A 20,999-nucleotide genomic window follows, 5' to 3' on the forward strand; every position below is an offset into this window, starting at 1 on the left:
TATCAGGAATAACTGAGGAATACAGACCTTGCTTACTGTAAGAGTAATAAAAAAAAAAAGGAAGCTTTATGCCGCCAGAGGTACGACAGGAGTTGTTCGTCCCGCTCGCTGGCGGATTATACTGCAGACTCCCCTAGGGACTCCCAGGATTGCTAGTTAATGAGGATAATTACGTTATCTATCCTGACAGAGCCAACTAGGGGAGTTTAAATAGTGGCTCGGAAATCCTGAACCCATTTTCTAATGCCAAATTAGACCGTATTTATTATCTGGCACCGAATTTCGGGTATCTTTGAACTCTATTGGATCAACACCCCAAATAGGTCCCATAACAGAGCTAAGGAAACCTTAAAGTGCGGAAGAAGACCTGATACTCTTCTGTGGCCTGAACAAATTAGTGTCCTTATCCGTCCAGGTTACAGTTAGCAATTATATGGTAATAATATTGCCCCCGTCTGGAGGTCACGTCGCAAATGTTGGATTAGGAAGAGACATATTTGCCAACTTAACGAAGGATATAAAGGGCCCCATCTGTGCACCAATGATATAGACTAGTCTGATAAGCGCGCAACTGTAAATATATATATCGATATGTTAACAATATTATAGTAACACAGTGACTATTGTGAATAATAACAACTGAATAATTTCTTTTTTTTGGTACACCTTATCATATAATTTTTTTGTAATGCATGCAATAACATTTGTATAGATCCTATGTGAAAGTATTGGTTAATTCACCATTAACTGGGTAACTGTGATATGTACTTTATACAATGGATTACGGAGCTTATATAATGCCATAAAAAGGGTACCGTTGTAGTAGAAAAGTTAAATAAATACTTACCTTTTAAGGGATTGTGAGGACTGGCAGTCAATGGAGAAGGAGCGGGTCAACCACTGAAAAAAAAAAAAGGTAATACATTACTGTATTTCATGGGTAACAATTATTACATCATATAGATCTAAAGTGTAATCACTATTACTCTTTACGGGCTTTGCTAAGCAAGCCCCAACAAATAGCTTGGGTGAAGGCACACTATAGTCTCATACTGTGGTAACCTAGCCGGGTAAATACCGATAGTATAAGAGGGTTACATTTTGAGGCACTGCTGAGATCTTTAACCCTGTGTCTCCTGTTACTCAATAAGTAGGATGGAAGGGGTAAGTAAGGAAGATATCTTCCGGTGGTGTAGGGAAAAGGAGATAGATGTCGAAAGCAGCTTTGGACTCACTGGGAATTTGATGAATGCTAGCGATGAGAGTATCCTTAATTCAGTCAAATTTCTGTATGGAGTAAGTGATCCGTCCATTGTAGATAAATGGAAGGGGTTAACTGGTAATATTACCGCAGTATTAATCACCAATAAGAATCTACTAGACCCGGTGTTGATTCCCAGTATGGTGGTGGTTGATGGAGTCCCGGGTTGGAAAGTCCACTTGATATGGCCTGAGTGGCAAACCAGCAGGGAAGGAACAGACACCCCAAGGAAAGAGCAAGGGACGGGGGAGCCACATATCCGATCTATGGGAGAAACGGTTCCCACACCCAGTGCAGATACAGATGTACCCACTCAACAGGAAGAAGCCATTGAGAGTCAAGTAGATACAGTAGTGGGCAAAATGGTTAGCCATTTGGAAAGATGGCAATTCGAAGGTGGATATCGACGCCTTTGGATATTTTCAGGAATCACTCCGATGCCCGCTGGAGAAGAGACGTATGAACTATGGAGAGAGGCGGCCACACAACATTCGGAGGAATGGCAATGTCCTGACCATGTCAAACGGCAGAGGGTGGTTGAAAGCTTGCGGGGGCCAGCTATGGGGGTTATTCAAGCTACCCGACGAAGCAACCCAAAAGCTACCCTGAAAGAATATCTGGAGGCTTTGGACTTCTCTTTTGGCACTATGGAAGATGTCGGTGATCTTTTAGCTCGACTCAACCATACCTATCAAGAACCTGGGGAAACATTGACTCATTATATATACCGGATAGATAGACTCATATATAAGATAGTAGACAAAGGAGGCATAGATAAAGAGACAGTTGATAGCAAGAGATTGATACAAGTATTAAAAGGAGCATTAACGAACAATCCGGTAGCACAACGCTTGCGATGCACCATGGCTGCTGCCCGGCCCCCTACTTTGACTGAATTGGTTAAAGAAGTGAAATTGGAGGAGGTACAAATTGAGAATAGGGAGAAAACTATAAAGAAAGTAAAAGTAGTGATACCGGAGAACGAACCACCCTCCATTGATGACCGGTTGGTGAAGCTCATTGAAGAGCAAAATAAGAAACTTGAACAATTAATAGCACTGCAGACTGTTAATCCCTATAGTCCGGCTGCGATCCATGGGTTTGATCGGGGAATGAGGTCAAGAAGAGAGAACCGAAAGCCAATAATCTGTTATAGCTGTGGGCAGGCTGGTCATCGTTCATTTGAATGCCCTATGAATGGAAACAATACCAGGAGGAATGAAAGTAACAGTAATTATCAGAGGAGAAATTTACCATCAGAAAACCCCAACGGGAGTGTTGTGACCCCCTCACAGGCTCCCCAATAATTACAGTTCATGCCATGGGGAGTGCGCAGTGGTCTCCGGGGATTCCAGAGAATCTGATGGGAAATGCACCAAGAACCAAGTCAATGATTAATGGTCATGTTTGCAATGTTCTGCTGGATAGTGGTTCTCAAATTTCCATCGTATTTGAATCATGGTACCAGACTTATTTGACCGATGTACCCATTAATCCGCTGAATGGCCTCACCATCTGGGGGTTGAGTGAGCAGAAATACCCCTATTTAGGGTATATAGTCACGCAAATTACCTTTGAGCCGGGGCTAATATCCCCCAACGAGACTGTTCCCTTCGTAGCCTTGGTTTGTCCAGACTCCCCTGGAGACAATGGGGAATTACCTGTTATTGTAGGGACTAATACAAATATATGTTTAAAAGCCTAATTAAGTGGTGCGATAGGCAACATATGAACAGTATGCTAGTCGAGAAGGTACGAACGGATTAACCTTCGATCCCGTGTAAAAGAGTGGATGCTGACCTTTCAGAGTCGTGGGTGAGCAAATTGGAATCCTGTTTCATAGGGAGTGACATAGACCTCCACAACAAAGGTCTACTGTTGGAACAGCTACAGCGGAGAGAGACAGTGTTCTCACAAAGTGAGTGGGATCTGGGGACAGCCAAGGATGTGGAACATCGGATAAAATTGTCTGACGAGACCCCATTTAGGGAGAGATCTCGTAGATTGGCCCCAGCGGATTTAGAAGATGTAAGGACACATTTACGTAACCTATTGGAGAATCAGGTGATTGCAGGTTAGGAAAGCCAATATGCCTCCCCCATTGTGGTGGCTCGAAAGAAGAGTGGGGAGATCCGGCTGTGCATTGATTACCGGACCCTAAATCAACGTACAGTATCGGACCAATATACTGTCCACAAAATTGATGAAGCTCTAGACTGTTTACAAGGAAGTCAATGGTTTTCCGTATTATATTTGCGTTGAGGGTATCATCAGATCCCCATGAGCGCCAGTGATAGGGCAAAGACTGCGTTTATCTGTCCCATCGGATTTTTTGAATTCCTAAAAATGCCCCAGGGGATAACCGGAGCGCCAGCAACATTCCAGCGGACCATGGAAAAGACGGTGGGCGACATGTGCTACCGCGAGGTCCTAGTTTATTTGGATGACATAATAGTCTTCAGGGGTAAACTCTGGAGGAGCACAACAAACGGCTCTTAAAAGTATTGGACCGACTACAACGTCGAGGGTTGAAACTCTCAATTGAGAAATGCCAACTATGCCGGTCCAAGGTGAAGTACCTGGGACATATTGTCAGCCGACAGGGGATAGCCACGGATCCTGATAAGGTGTCTACCGTTTTGAATTGGCCCAGACCAAACACCCTTAAAGACCTTCGATCCTTTTTAGGGTTTTGTGGCTATTATAGAAAGTTTGTCCCACACTATTCAAAAATAGCACGACCACTGACAAACTTGACCAAAGGATATCCCCCGCTTGCTATTAAAGGAAGGTGTTCTTCCCAAAAGCTAACAGAGTACCTCTGTCCCAAGGCACCCTTTGGGAATAGGTGGAATGAAGAATGTGAAGAAGCATTTAACAAATTAAAGGAACAACTGTCACAGTCTCCAGTGCTAGCATATGCCGACCCGGAGCTGCCCTATGAAGTGCATATTGACGCATCCCTGAATGGCATTGGTGGAGTACTGTATCAATGGTGGGAAAATCAATTAAGACCAATTGCATACGTCAGCCGGGGTTTATCTGGGAGTGAACAGAATTACCCGGTGCACAAATTGGAATTTTTGGCATTGAAATGGGCCATTAGTGAAAAATTCCACGATTATCTGTATGGAGCCTCTTTTACAGTACATACAGATAATAATCTGTTAACATATATTCAGTCCACTGCTAAGTTGGATGCTACTGGTCACAGATGGCTGGCTGCTCTTTCTAACTACAACTTTATCATTAAGTATAGGCCGGGTGTCAACAATCAAGACGTGGACGCTTTGTCTAGAAGGGCCCATCACGAAGTGACTTCACTTGTGGAAGAATGGATTGAGGTCCCAGCAGCAGCAGTAAAAGGCATATGTCAATGGGTTAGAATAAACCCAATTTCTCAGGTAGCAGCCATAGTAAATACGGGGGCTTCAGCCCAGGCTATACCCCCTCCATATCGATGGTTGACCCAGTCGTCGATGGAAGGATTAGAAATGGTGAAGATGGATCAATTGTCACGAGAACAACGGAATGATATCCATATTGGTCCAGTATATCAGTATGTTGAAAACCCGGGGCCACGGACCGCACGTGCGGGCCTATCTCAAGCAACTAGAGTGTTGTGGCGACAGATAAATCGTCTAACAATACGCAAGGGAGTGCTTTATAGAACTACCAGAAAGTTAAACGGAACTAATAGACTGCAGATAGTATTACCTTCCAGATATAAATCAATGGTATTGGAGGCTTTACATAATCATCATGGTCATTTAGGGCATGAAAAGACCTTGGGATTGATAGCTGAGCGATTCTTCTGGCCCTTCATGAAGAGAGAAGTGGAACAGTTTTGCAAATCGTGTGGAAACTGTGTGCTGAGGAAAACGCTGCCGTGCAAAGCAGCCCCTCTTATCAATCTAAAAAGCGCCGGACCTTTCGATTTAGTGTGTATTGATTTCTTATCCTTGGAAGGTCCTGATGGACGTGAAAGTAATATTTTAGTTGTCACGGATCACTTTACCAGATATGCGCAAGCGTATGTGACGGTCAATCAACGGGCAAGTACGGTGGCGCGTACTTTGTGGGAGAAGTTCTTCGTACACTATGGGCTGCCGGCCCGATTGCATTCGGATCAAGGACGGGAGTTTGAAAGTAACTTTATTAAAGAATTGTGCTACTGTTGTGGAATAAAAAAATCTAGAACTACACCTTACCATCCGCAAGGAGATCCCCAACCGGAAAGGTTCAACCGGACCTTATTAAATATGTTGGGAACATTAAATGCAAAACAAAAGCGGTTATGGAAACAACACATCACGTATCTGGTTCATGCATATAACTGTACTAGGAATGAAGCCACTGGGTATAGTCCATATCTACTCCTGTTCGGTAGGGAAGCCCGGTTACCAATCGACGTCTGCTTACCCATGCAAATCAATCCTCCTTCAGGGGGTTCGCATTCAAATTACTTGAAACAGTTACAGCAACAATTGAATGAAGCTTATACTCTAGCTCGAACTACGGCCGAGAAAATGGGGTAGAAAAATAAGATACAGCATGATCGAAAAGTGATAGAGCACTGTTTACAACCCGGGGACAGGGCATTGATCAAAATGTTAGGAGTACCCCGACGGCAGAAGCTTAATAATAGATGGAGAACCGACCCCTATATAGTATTAAAGCAACTACCTAATATTCCAGTTTATCAGCTCATTCCGGAGAATGGAGAAGGATCTGTAGTGACTTATCATCGACAACATATATTACCCATTGCACAAAACATCAGATGGGAGGAGTTAGAGGCTATACCTTCTAAAGAAAACTACAAACAAGACCCTACATCAATGACCCTTCCGACAACCTACACAGAGGATGGGGAAAGTGATCAGGAAGAAGATCCATTTGGGAATGGGGTAGTGTAATTTCATCAAAATTGGAGCAGAAGGCCTTGCAATCACCCGTTCTAGAGGGGGAATTAAATCATATATGTGAGAATCAGGCAGGAGAATTGGAGGAAAGTCGTGGGTCAGAAGAGAATAATAGTAGTCCTATTAGAGGATTTACTAATGGTGAAGCAGACATTTGTGGTGATTTAAACCAATGTTACAGGTCCAGATCACCAAGGCCTCAGAGAATACGAAAACCACCCCGAATACTTACCTATGAACACTTGGGTACTCCCACCGAGGTGCCTTTAATTATTCATCCCAGTGTGGTAATGTCATGGCCTTATTTCGGATATGGAGTTGAAAGGTGGTAAATAAATAGGGGCTAAGGTAGTTAGTGTCCATTATGAGTACATGATGGGGATACCAATTACCAATGAAAGAGGTAAGTTAGAATCCCCAGGGGGAGAGTGTAACCCCTGGCATCTTATGGAACGGATACTGGGGGAGGATTGTGGCAAAAGAAAGCTGGAGTAAAGTGTATAGGCTGTATACCTGTGTAAATATATGTAATTTATTATACTTATATGCTTATCTGTTCAATATTTCAATCTATGACGGCGAGCTGAAGGGGGCTCGTGTGCAGTGTCTGAGTGCTGCCCCCTGTGCTGATGCATGTTACTACAGTCTACTGTGCATGCACATACCTCAAGGATAATGGCAATGATGGCAGTGGCCTCAGGTGCTGCACAGTATAAATATATTTAGTGAGTGCAGGGTGCGGTGGCGCTGCCCCAGGTTCATGTACACCCATTTTTAGCATGCTATTGTACAAGACATCACCAAATATAGCCATCCTGGAGGGAGTAATATATGTAAAATATAAAACTGATCTGTTGATACGGTACCAACAAAGTAGCACATCACAGATTGTACAATTTCCAATCCTCATGCAAAAGGGAATCAAAATCTTTTCACCTTGAATGCAACTGAAGTGGTCATCTACCAAAACATATTCATAATATGGCAATACCAAATGGAGGATACATACATACATACATACATACATACATACATACCCCAGTGCCAGCGGTAGGTGCACAAGCAGTACACCAATATATCCTGAAGAGTCATTCACGGCACTCAGTAAATAATTCGCACAGAGGCAGAAATATAGCTATATTTCTGCCTCTGTGCAAATTATTTACTGAGTGCCGTGGATGACTCTTCTGGAGAGATATTATATATATATATATATATATATATATATATATAGAAATAGCAAAAGAAGGATAATGCACTCATAGTGCAAATCAATTTAATTCATAAACCACATATATACACAGGATAGGTCAAATGAATAGCAGTGGACTCGTACCCTGATAGCCCACTCTGTGGGCTGTGTATCACATGAAAAGTAAAACCACAAGGCAAAAGCTGCAGCCCACTGCACCTGGATCTGGGACCATGCACCACACCAGCTTCAGCGACCGATCCGTCAGGACACCTGTACCGGGTGAAGTCGGGGATGACAGCTCATGTGGAACAGGAATCACCTGGTAAGCCCCACCTCAATGCATTTCATAATCACTTTGTCAGGAGGTTGGCAACCAGATGTCAGCACGAGGTTATATAGCAGTCACATATCAATAATGGTACCAATAATTGTTAATTACCATCAGCCGCTCTAATTCTCAGCAGCAGCAGCAGCCTCACTTAAAAGTGCTAGACAGCAATCATTAATACAATCTGATAAAAAAATCAGTAAAAAGACGGCTAATTTCATAAAAACTACGCTAGATCTACAAAACTGGTGGCTCGTCAGTGACAATTTTCAAAGCTAATAAGCATACACAATTTAACACAATACATAAATACAGACTACAAATAGACTTATTTAAAAATGCAATAAAAAATTAATTAATGCACACCGATATAAACATTTTGTTTAAAAAGCATCGATATAGACAGTTTGTTTAGAAAACAGCAATGTAGTATCATCTCAGCGGTAGTACATCCGATATACAGAGCATTAATACACATACTAAATAACATGCATAAAGCATTAACTATAAAGTCCATGTCATACCATAAATGCTACAAGCACTATTTAAAGTGACATGAGCATATAAAAAAATAAAATAAAAAAATGACCTTCATATAAGAAAACCTCCAGGCCCCTATGTATTTATATAACCATCTTCACAGAGAAAAGAGCGATCCTCAAGTATGTAAGAGTTACACAGGGATTCTACATTAGCTCAGAACAAATAGTATGAGACTCCCACTCATCTCTCCCTAATAAAGGGGGTGAACTCATAGTTCTCATTAAGCCCATGGGGCATAAGTGTATAAAGAGAGAGTATCCAGAAAGTTTCTCTTCTAAGGAGTTGATCTTCCCTATTTCCACCATTAGTAGACACTGTAACATGTTCTAGTCCCACAAACTTCAGGAGAGAGGGATCCGCATTATGTAGCTCAGAAAAGTGACGTGGAATACTATGATTCATAACCCGATTTTTTATGTTACGAGTGTGCTCTAGAATTCTAATTTTCAGCACCCTTTTAGTTTTTTCCGACGTATCTTAAGCCACAAGGGCATGTTAGAATATATATACAGAAATTTGTATTGTAATTGATGAAGGATCGAATGATGTTAGGACGTGTGTTATTACAACCAATAAAAGATTTGACATTTCTTTCTGCCAGAGTACATATCTTACAATTTCCACAGTGATAAAACCCTTTAGAGGTGGGGTCAAAAAGTGGTTGGTCTTCTCACTCTGTACTGTGGTTAGTTTGCTTTTAGAAATGATCGATTTAACAGTCCTGGCTTTCCTATAAATAATGTCTGGTTTATTGGGAAGTTCTGGACCAAGAATCAGATCTAACTGCAGGATATGCCAGTTCTTCTTGGCAATTTTTTCTAATTCTCTGAAGCCAGTACTGAACTGTGTAACTAGTGGGCAGAACATTTTTTCCCCTGTTCATCCTTTTTCTTATAGTTCACAAGTTTATCTCTCTCCTTATTCCTGGCCCTTACCATTGCTTTATGTGTTAATTCCTCAGGGTACCCTCTCTGTAGAAATCTATTAGTATAGATTTCTGCCTGTTCGTCAAACTTCGTCAAACTGGTACAGTTTCTCCTTAGCCTTATATATTGAGAGTAAGGAATATTTTCCTTCCACCTAGGAAGGTGGCAGCTACTTAACTCAAGATAACTATTAGAATCTACTTGCTTGAAGAATGTAGATGTTTCAATCCCCCCATGTTGTCGAAGTTCTCAGTAGACAGTACTAGATCTAAAAACTCCAGTCGGTTAGGATGAAAAGTGCCAGTAAATTTTAGATTGAAGGTATTTACATTAATTTTGGCGAGGAACTTGTTCCACTCCTGTTCACTTCCATTCCACACAATCAGTACATCATCTATATATCTTTTAGATAGGACAATGTTAGACCTGAGTTCATGAATGAGAGTCTCAGTCTCCCACTGTCCCATATAGATGTTGGCAAGGCTTGGAGCACAGATACTGCCCATCGCTGAGCCACATATCTGTTGATACCAGTCATCCAGGAATGTAAAATAATTGTATTTAAGCACGAAACCCAAACATTGACAAATGAACCTACATTTAGTCTCACTTATACTTAAATCCTCCTTGAGTTTAAGTTCAACGTATAGAATCCCTTTGTCATGTGGTATAGACGTATATAGTGATTGCACATTTATTGAACACCATTTGTATGACTCTTGCCACTGTATATCCTACAAGACTTGCAAGACTTGCTGACTGCGAGTAACCTCACCGCTGACCGCAAAGTTCCCACTATTGAAGATAATGCAGCGGCTGTGCGATGTGCCGTCTGACAGCTCAGACGCGCACAGCCAATCAGGAGAGTGCCACGACGTGGCGCTCCCTGATTGGCTGAAGGGACCCTCTGTGACAGGAGTCACGGGGGGTCTCGGCAGTCGGGGAAAGGGGTCCCATGTGTAAACATGGGGCCCCTTTCAGTGCATGGATCGGGTAATGTGGTTTGTTTTTTTGCCAAATACGTGGATTACAAAACAGAAGAGGACAGATCTACACTGGATTTTGGTGAGTATAATTTTATTTTCAGGTACACCGTGGATTCTACTTGGAGAAGTGGACCGAACCTCCTGTCAACATAGGTAAATATGTGTGTGTTGGCATGTATGTAATAAAGTTTTACTTTCACGGTGTGCGTGTACTGTTTAAATTTGTATATTTTTTTTGTAGTAGAACTACAGGTACCAGCGGGCCCGTTTCCCCCCGCATGCTGGTACTTGTGGTTCTCCAAGTACCAGCTTGCGGGGAGGCTTGCTGGGACTTGTAGTTCTGCTACAAAAAACAATATTCTTTCTTTGTGTCACTTGGCTATCAGCCTCCCATCCGCAGCCCATGGATGGGGGGACAGCCTCGGTCTTCACCCCTGGCCCTTGGGTGGCTGGAGGGGGGGACCCCTTGATTTAAGGGGTCCCCACTCCTCCAGGGTACCCCGGCCAGGGGTGACAAGTTAGTGATTTAATGCCAGGGCTGCAGGGACTGATATAAAAGTGTCCCCCGGCTGTGGCATTATCTCTCTGACTAGTGGAGCCCGGTGCTGGTGTTAAAAATACGGGGACCCCTACGCTTTTTGTCCCCCGTATTTTTGGTACCAAGACCGAACTCAGAGCCCGGTGCTGGTTGTGAAAATACGGGGGATCCCCTGTAATTTCCCCCCCGTATTTTTACAACCAGGACCGGCTCAAAGAGCCCGAGGCTGGTTATGCTTAGGAGGGGGGGACCCCATGCTTTTTTTTCTGGATTTTAACCCATTCCCACCCCTTCCCACTGAAAACCATGCTCAGATCTCTCCATATTATTTTAGTCAGTTAAAAAAAACATATTATTTTTAAAATTATATAAATAATACTTGTGTCTCCTAATAGACAAACCAAGTAGATAATCCCTTCTAATATAAATAGATATGCTATTAGCAATAAAAAAACACAAAAAAAACATGTTTTTAAAATTTTTTATTAGATTCCGCCAGCAAAGTGAGGCGGAATAAAATTTACGAAATGACTTTCGAAAAGCACTGTTGTCGAATCAACATTCTTCATTTGAATATACTTTTGTCAAAAAGCCGCATTTTGACCATTGCAGACATGTCGAATTTTGAAAATGTCGATTTGAAAAAAGTCGAATCTGAAACGGCAGGTAGTTTGACGAAAAGTACTGTATTGCATTGTCGAATCCAATTCGACAGGTTTTTTTTGTCGAAAATGCCCCGTTTTTCAACTTTTGCAGCAATTCGACCGCAATTGCATATACCCCTATGTCTTTCTTAAATGGAGCCCTAAATACTAAGGGTGTGCTAGAGTTTTTTTCTTCTCCCCCTCATCCCTTCTCTATCTTCATATCTTGCCTCTCTCTCTCCCTTACCCACTTTCCCCTTCTCTCTTCCTATCTTCTCTCTCTCTCTTTCTCTCCCTCCCTTTCTTGTCTTTTTCTCTTCCCTTCCCAATTCTCCCATTTCTCTCTTTTTTTCTGTTTCTCTCATTGTGGACATGCATGCACCAGCCAGGGGTGAATTTAGGGGTCAGGCTGCCCCTAGCCACAGCATTATTGGTCGCCCCCAATTATGTCACTGCCTCCTTCATGTCGGGCTGGTAGCTATGTTTTTAGACTACCAAGGCAGCCCCTACCAGTGACGTGCAGTGGGGTGAGGCAGAGCCTATCCTGTCATACTAACAGTTACGCTAGAGTTTTGAGTGTAAAAAGTATATGAAAAATACAAAGAATATGTTTGAAATATCTTCTTTTTATTATTCTAGTCATTTTTATAGAAAAAAAATCTGAGTAAAAATTCTATGGCAGGTCTTTTCCACACATCTCTAATAAAAATTCACCAAATTTCTAGGAATTTAAACTTCTGCACCTGTGTATAATGTCCAGATGTACCCTTTGCCTTATATATTGTGTGTAAGTCTGGCTCTGGTGCCAGCCAGTGCCTCCTGAGCTGTTTTAGTTCACTGCACATCCCCGGCCCCTACCTTACCAGCCACCACCTCCTGCACCACAATTTACTGCCCATAGCCCTCTCTCTACCAGCTGTAAAATAAAAACATAAGTCATAATGATAAAAGAAAAAATTCATCTGGTCTCATCTGACCAGGGGCCTACCAGGGTTCTTCTTATGTATGGAGCCTTCTGTGTTGCCACCCAAGAAAAGTTGCACCCCTATGCACGTGCCTCACATGAATAATGGGAAATCCACCACTGGCGCCAGCGACATGCAGATACGGTCTTCATCGGCCAGGTAAAATATCAAAATAGCAGATTTTGGGTGAAAGAAAGGATGAGTGGGTTATGTCAGATTAGTGAGTAGGTTGTTTGGCCAAACTCTACATAGTCTCTTAATGCCTAGAGGGAGTCCTTCAGCCATAGGTTCCCAGAAGTTTCCGCCATAGAGGATTTTACCTCTTTTGAGTGCTGAAGGATGATTGTTTGTAAGTCTTGAGGCTTCTGACATCTTGTTTCTCTAAAAGGGCAGTTTTATAAGAATTCTGTAAGTAAAAAAGGTATTTTTAAAATATATTTTTTTTGCTTGAAATGATCTTAATTTTTATTAATAAATGCACTCAAAGGTGAAGAAACAGCAATAATGCTGCACTATGGCCCTCATTCCGAGTTGTTCGTTCGTTCTTTTTCATCGCATCGCAGTGAAAATCCACTTAGTACGCATGCGCAAAGTTCGCACTGCGACTGCGCCAAGTAACTTTACTATGAAGATAGTATTTTTACTCACGGCTTTTTCTTCGCTCCGGCGATCGTAATGTGATTGACAGGAAATGGGTGTTACTGGGCGGAAACACAGCGTTTCAGGGGCGTGTGGCTGAAAACGCTACCGTTTCCGGAAAAAACGCAGGAGTGGCCGGGGAAACGGTGGGAGTGCCTGGGCGAACGCTGGGTGTGTTTGTGACGTCAACCAGGAACGACAAGCACTGAACTGATCGCACAGGCAGAGTAAGTCTGGAGCTACTCTGAAACTGCTAAGTAGTTAGTAATCGCAATATTGCGAATACATCGGTCGCAATTTTAAGAAGCTAAGATTCACTCCCAGTAGGCGGCGGCTTAGCGTGAGCAACTCTGCTAAATTCGCCTTGCGACCGATCAACTCGGAATGAGGGCCCATATACATTAGTACTGACACGTGTAAGCTCTAGAGATGTGCGGCAGGCACTTTTCGTGTTTTGTGTTTTGGTTTTGGTTCTAATTCCACTTTCGTGTTTTGGTTTTGTCTTGGTTTTGCCAAAACCACCCTTTCGTGTTTTGGTTTTGGTTTTGGATCTGGATGATTTTTGAAAAAAAAAAACATAAAAACAGCTAAAATCACAGAATTTGGGGGTAATTTTGCTCCTACGGTATTATTAACCTCAATAACAATCATTTCCACTCATTTCCAGTCTATTCTGAACACCTCACACCTCACAATATTGTTTTTAGGCCTAAAAGTTGCACCGAGGTGTCTGTATGACTAAGCTAAGCGACACAAGTGTGCGGCACAAACACCTGGCCCATCTAGGAGTGGCAATACAGTTGCAGACAAGATGGCACTATTCAAAAACTAGTCCCCAAACAGCACATGATGCAAAGAAGAAAAAGAATTGCAATGAGGTAGCTGTATGACTAAGCCAAGCAACACAAACAATTGGCCCATCTAGGTGTGGCACTGCAGTGGCAGACAGGAGGGCAGATATAAAAAAAAAAGCCCCTACCAGCACATCATGCAAAGAAGAAAAAAAGGTGCACCGAGGTTGCTGTAGGCCTAAGCTAAGCGACACAACCACCTGGCCCATCTAGTAGTGTCACGCAGTGGCTGAATGTCGAGAGTGGGCCGCAATTGTTCGGTCCACTGACAGCATCTCCAGCATGCTCCAGTCACTTTAAAAAAAATCTGCATATGGTGGACTTATACAGCAGTACCCTAGGACTAATACAGCAGTACCCCTGGACTCATACCGCAGTATCACACAGGATGGCACTTTTCAAAACCTAGGCCCCAAACAGCACCTCATGCAAAGATGTCGAAGAGGTGCAATGAGGTAGCTGTATGACTAAGCCAAGCGACATAAACAATTCCAACTGGAATTATACGTCCAAATCACTGAAATTAATTGGCAAGATCACTGTAATTCTACGTCCAAATCACTGGAATTAAATGGTAAGATCTCGCTATCGCCTACCTAGTGAAGTGGAATCTAGATGGGATTTGTTACCGGGGACACAATACCTCCATCAATTGTCTAAATCCCACTGCACTAATGACGGATACCGGACGCACGTCTAACACCAACATAAGTGTCAAGGCCTCAGTTATGAGGGCTTCCATCGTCATGTGAAGCTGAACCACTAGCCATGAACATAGGCCAGGGCCTCAGCCGTTCCTTGCCACTCCGTGTGGTAAATGGCATATTGGCAAGTTTACTCTTCTCCTCCGACGATTTTATTTTAGATTTTTGAGTCCTTTTTTTACTGATATTTTGTGTTTTGGATTTTACATGCTCTGTACTATGACATTGGGCATCGGCCTTGGCAGACGACGTTGATGGAATTTCATCGTCTCGGCCATGACTAGTGGCAGCAGCTTCAGCACAAGGTGGAAGTGGATCTTGATCTTTCCCTATTTTTGGAACCTCAACATTTTTGTTCTCCATATTTTAATAGGCACAACTAAAAGGCACCTCAGGTAAACAATGGAGATGGATGGATACTAGTATACTTATGGATGACGAGTGACTGACGACACAGAGGTAGCTACAGCCGTGGACTACCGTACTGTGTCTGCTAGTATAGAGATGATAATGATATAAAAAATATATATATATATCACTACTGCAGGTATATATAATATATAATGACGGACCTGCTGGACGCTGTCAGCAGACTGCTGAACTACTAGTATGAAGAAGATAGAAAAAAAAAAACCCACCACAGGTAGGTATACAATTATGGACGAGCACTGACGACACAGAGGTAGCCACAGCCGTGGACCACCGTACTGCGTCTGCTAATATAGAGATGATAATGATATAAAAAATATATATATATCACTACTGCAGGTATATATAATATATAATGACGGACCTGCTGGACGCTGTCAGCAGACTGCTGAACTACTAGTATGAAGAAGATAGAAAAAAAAAAACCCCACCACAGGTAGGTATACAATTATGGACGAGCACTGACGACACAGAGGTAGCCACAGCCATGGACTACCGTACTGCGTCTGCTAATATAGAGATGATAATGATATAAAAAATATATATATATCACTACTGCAGGTATATATAATATATAATGACGGACCTGCTGGACGCTGTCAGCAGACTGCTGAACTACTAGTATGAAGAAGATAGAAAAAAAAAACCCCCACCACAGGTAGGTATACAATTATGGACGAGCACTGACGACACAGAGGTAGCCACAGCCGTGGACTACCGTACTGCGTCTGCTAATATAGAGATGATAATGATATAAAAAATATATATATATCACTACTGCAGGTATATATAATATATAATGACGGACCTGCTGGACGCTGTCAGCAGACTGCTGAACTACTAGTATGAAGAAGATAGAAAAAAAAAAAACCACCACAGGTAGGTATACAATTATGGACGAGCACTGACGACACAGAGGTAGCTACAGCCGTGGACTACCGTACTGCGTCTGCTAATATAGAGATGATAAAGATGATAGAGATGAACAAAAAAAATATAACACTACTGCAGGTAAATATTTATATAATATAATGAATGACGGACCTGCTGGACACTGTCAGCAGAATGCGTTTATAGAATAAAAAAAAAAACACCACAGGAGTGTTTGTTTAACTTTTTCAGGCAGACAATATACTGGTGGTCAGTGGTCACACTGGCAGCAAAAGTGTGCACTGTACTCCTGCTATAACTGCTCCCCAGTCTCCCCCACAATTAAGCTGTGTGAGCAGCACTGGCAGTGAGCACTCAGCACAGTCAGATATAATACATACATAGATGATATATTATCATTATCATATTATCATGCAGCACACTGAGGCTGAGCACAGATATGGTATGTGACTGTGTATCACTTTTTTTCAGGCAGAGAACCGATTAAAATTAAACTGGTGGTCACACTATCAGCAAAACTCTGCTGCACTGTACTGAGTACTCCTCCTAATGCTCCCCAAATTAGTAAATCAACTCAAGTGTCTCTGACTCTCTAATCTAATCTAAACGGAGAGGACGCCAGCCACGTCCTCTCCCTATCATCTCCAATGCACGTGTGAAAATGGCGGCGACGCGCGGCTCCTTATATAGAATCCGAGTCTCGCGAGAATCCGACAGCGGGATGATGACGTTCGGGCGCGCTCGGGTTAACCGAGCAAGGCGGGAGGATCCGAGTCTGCTCGGACCCGTGCAAAAAAGGCTGAAGTTCGGGGGGGTTCGGATTCCGAGGAACCGAACCCGCTCATCTCTAGTAAGCTCACCAGGTCCTGCACAGCTCCCTCCCAGTGTGGGGCTAGAGGACACCAGTAACCACCAGCAACTCGCCGGAGGTGTCTGGGCATTGCCTGTGCGGGGTGTGGGAGGGGCAAGAACAGGGTCCCGGCCCACTGCCGGCGAGCAATATATATAAAGCTACTGAGCCAGTTAACTGCCTCCTCCTCACCTGCATTATCTGCAGCCCCAGAGCTGACCCCTCCTCCTCCTGGTCACCGCATTGCTCACCCCACACAGGGTCTCACCCCTTCCTGCCTGACTGAGTCACCTACTCCCCCTGCCGGTAAATGGCCACGCATGACCCCCGGTGCCTCTGCTCTGAGCATCTGATGGTTACTGGCTACTTGTTGCCTAGTCCCATGATGGCAAGTAACCTGGGGTTGCAACATAATATATGGAGCAGGGGGTGCACAGTATGTGGTACATGGCAGTAGCAGTGTATGAAGGAGGTGTGCACACTTTAAAGGGGGCACTATATGGAAGGGTGTGGGGGTGCAGTGTACTGTATATAGGGCAATACATGGTGGGTGGTGTAGAATATGGAAGAGGATGGGGGTGCATTGTATATAAGAGCAGTATATGGTGGGGGTACTGTGTACATAGAGATGTGTGCATGTCAAAAGGTGCTCTGTTGGGCACCATCCTGTAGCCGCTGGCAGCACCACAGATGTAAGATGCAGCATTAGTCTTTTATATGTAATACTATATTGAACAAATCTGCATCTCTCTCTCCACTGTCCCTATCTTCCCCTACCACTCCCCTTTCTCTCTCCCCCAGTCCCTATTTTCCTTTTCCCCCTCTCTCTTCCCAGTCCCTAGCTATCCCAACCTCTCTCTTTCTCCCCATTCCCTACCTGCCACTACCACTATTCTCTCTCTCTCTCTCTCTCTCTCTCTACAGCCCCCTTTCTCTGTATGCAGCAAGTGTGAAACAGTCAGATCAGTATTAATAATATTAGCAGCAGCAGGGTAGAAACTGTATCATATCCCTGCAGTATCACTTTCACTTTCACTTTGCTGTAAGGCATTTGGGCCATGTGGCAGCCTCTAATGGCCACTAGCACAAATAACAGAGGTGGGGAGCAGCCTTAGCCTTTTATTATATAAGATAAAGCAGGTACAGTGACGAGCGGTGAGATGAGGTAGGTGAGTAGACCCTTTCCTGTCATGCTAACGTATACACCAGAGTTTTGAGAATATAAAGTATATGAAAAATACAAAGAATATATTAAAAATATCTTCTTTGTATTTTTGTAATCATTTTTACAGTCAAAACTCTGGAGTAAAAATTCTATGTCAGGTATGGCAGTACCTTCCCTGCCTACCTTTACGCACATCTCCAATTAAGGTTTACCACATTTCCAGCAGTATATATTGTTGCACTTGTGTATAATGCCCACATGAACCCTTGGGCTCATATACTGTATTGTGTGTAAATCTGTCTCCGTTACTAGCCAGTGCCTCCTGAGCCATTTACCTCACCACATGTCCCTGAGCAGGTACAGCTGGTAGCTTGAGTGGAGCTTTAGCGGATCAGTGAGTCATGCAGCTCACCAGCCAGTGAGTGTCTCTAGGTAATGGGTAGCAATGCAGGAACACTGGAACAGCATCTACATTGTATGTAAATACACATCTCACAGGAACTAAGTGGAAGACTTCCACAGAGGTCACCACACATGCTCAGTAGCCTCGGTTGCCATCTTTGTACAGGAAATGTAGTTTTCCTTGAGGGATAGCAACATGGAGTTTTATTCTAATTTCATATCAAAATCTTAATAAAAAGCAATGAAAAAGTGGTGAAATATTAGTTTAAGCACTGTAGCTGCAATGTATACGAGGAACACCATGAACCAAAATCAAATAAAATTGTGATGGTTAACAATTAAATCCTGCAAGGTACATGATTAATGGCAGCTGATACAAGTAAAAGGTTTAGGCAGGCTACACTGTCCATGCTGGACATCCATACAACTGTATAGTCAATGATGACAGGATGATATCTTGAAAGATGCAAAGCTGAGTGAGGATGGTCTGATGGTGTAGTACGCACTAGTATCCGAGTGAGAGCAGGTCAGTGGGAGAGCTCTGGCTACTGTTGGTCTGTTGGTGTGGTCTGCACTAGTATCTGAGTGGGAACTGGTGGGTAAGAGCTCTGGATACTAATGGTTTGGTGGTATAGTCTGCACTAGTATCCAAGTGGGAGCAGGCCATTGTAAGAGTTCTGGTTACTGATGATACAATGCCTGCACATGTGAGAGTTTCAGTTACCAATGGTTTGGTGACAGAGTGCGCTCTAGCATCCAGGTGGGAGCAAACAAGTCCAAGAAGTTCAGCTTCTAAACATTTGCTTGGTGTTGCAAGGAGCAGAGCATCTGGAGCACTCAGGTCACCTCTCTGGTGGTGCCAGGTAGCCCTCTAGGCTTAAGGTTGCCATACTACACATTCTGCAAGCCAAATTGCTGGTGTTACAGGGTGGGGTCAGGGTGACAGTGCTGCCCCCTAGGCCCTGCATACCAGCACTGCTTGAACACTGTCAGTTGCATAGAGATATAACAATAAACCTGTTTTAACAGATGTGTTCTGTGCTGGACTAAATAAGCAAGGAAATTAGGAAGGTCAAAGAACCTTTGAATGAAAACCATTTAGGCTGGTTTTCAAGGTTTTCTTTAAAGGTAAAGGATATTACATCCAAATATTATTATATAATGCCATCATCCAGAAAGCTTGGCAGCAGTGGGGTGTACCCACAATAGACAGATACATACAGTATGAGTGGTTTACAAATTGTGGGAAATATGTGTGTATATGCGATGAAACATTATATGGCAGAGTAGTGTACACACCAGCAGAGTTTTTGTAACCCAAAGATAAGTCGAGTGCTTAATCAGTAGTGTGGTTTATTGGTAAGTGAAGGTACATACTCACTGTTACACTGCTTGACGCATGAAGCGGAGCTTGCAGCAGAGCAGGGTTGTGACAGATAACAAGCAAGTGACTGTCTGCAGGTAGCAGTGTGCAGGATGCTGGAACAGTAGTAAGTCTGGGTAATATACAGCAGGTCTCTTTGAACTTGTGGGGAGATATCCATCTCCCACTATGTCACTTCTACACAGTTCAAGATTGTGCAATGTCTGCACGGTAGTGACTCGCCATTTTGTTTAAGGTATGAATCATAACCGGAGGAGTCATATGGGAATATGCACAGTAGCATTCTCCTATTCTAATATCATCCCTCACTATAGGCTTCCCCAGGTTACACAAACAATAAAATTAAACTTTCTTATAGTAATCTGTAAGAAAGGTGAAGTCAGACACATAAAAAAATATCAGCATATTAAGCAACTTTTTTCTTTTTTTTTATAGGTACAATAAGCTACTCACTGACTACATATGCTTTGGCAACAGTCTCCCACATCTTGCAATGTTTCTTTTCTTACTTTAGATTTCTACTAATATCCATTAGTGCCTTTACATACAACATCTCTTGACAAGTTTTCTGTAGCCTTCACATTCATGACAATAGCCAAGCATGAGGCACTTTATTGACTTTGAATCGATCTTCTCTCTTTTGGTATATAGACATTAGCAGTACTTCCTAAAGTTCTTTGATGTTTCACACTAGGTGTTCTCTTTGATCGGGCGTCAATAGGTGTTATGTCTTTTAGGGCAACTGAGGGAGAACGATTTTTGAGATAAACTTCCACTAAAAACTGGTTCTTGAGGCCTGCATCCTTCAGCTCTAGTCTATATTTTCTGAAGAATTGCTCCACTATTACTAGATCTCAGGACTTTGAGTCTACGGCCTTCTTGATTTTCTCTTAGTCTCTTCTAATCTGTAATAGTCTTCTTTGTCACTTCAGATTTCTCTTTTATGAAGTACACATGTGTTATTCTTGTGAAGTCATCTATAAATGTTACAAAGTATCTATATCCACTAAGAGACTTCAATTGGACCACACACATCTGAATGTGCTATCTGAAGTAGAGATGAGCGGGTTTGGTTCCCTGAGAGCCGAACCTACCCTAGAACTTCACTAGGACCTGTCTCCATCCTCAGTGTCATGCATCAGTACAGTGGTAGTGTCTTGTGCTGCATCAGTCCAGTCACAGTGGTGGTGTCCTCTGCTGCCATATGTTCAGTGCTGCTGTATAAGTCCGGTCCATTGCAGTGGTGCTGTGTTGTCCTGCATCAGTACAGTGGTAGTACAGTGGTAGTACAGTGGTAGTATCTTGTCCTGCATTAGTCCAGTCACAGTGGTGGCATCCTCTGCTGCCATATGTCCAGTGCTGCTGTATAAGTC

General features: G+C 42.9%; 1 protein-coding gene across 1 annotated transcript; it reads left to right on the top strand.

The window, feature by feature from the left end:
• Nucleotides 1–1,155: 1,155 nt before the first annotated feature.
• Nucleotides 1,156–2,568, top strand: LOC134958793 (paraneoplastic antigen Ma1 homolog). The gene has a single exon (XM_063941519.1). The coding sequence runs from the start codon at nt 1,156–1,158 to the stop codon at nt 2,566–2,568; it is 1,413 nt and encodes a 470-aa protein (XP_063797589.1).
• The last annotated feature ends 18,431 nt before the right edge of the window (nt 2,569–20,999 follow it).

The sequence above is a fragment of the Pseudophryne corroboree genome, chromosome 9 (genome assembly GCF_028390025.1).
Source record: "Pseudophryne corroboree isolate aPseCor3 chromosome 9, aPseCor3.hap2, whole genome shotgun sequence".
Taxonomy (NCBI): Eukaryota; Metazoa; Chordata; class Amphibia; order Anura; family Myobatrachidae; genus Pseudophryne; species Pseudophryne corroboree.

Bases quoted from the DNA above. Each gene is read 5' to 3' on its own strand.
- LOC134958793 (XM_063941519.1), top strand. From the start codon at position 1,156: ATGGAAGGGGTAAGTAAGGAAGATATCTTCCGGTGGTGTAGGGAAAAG.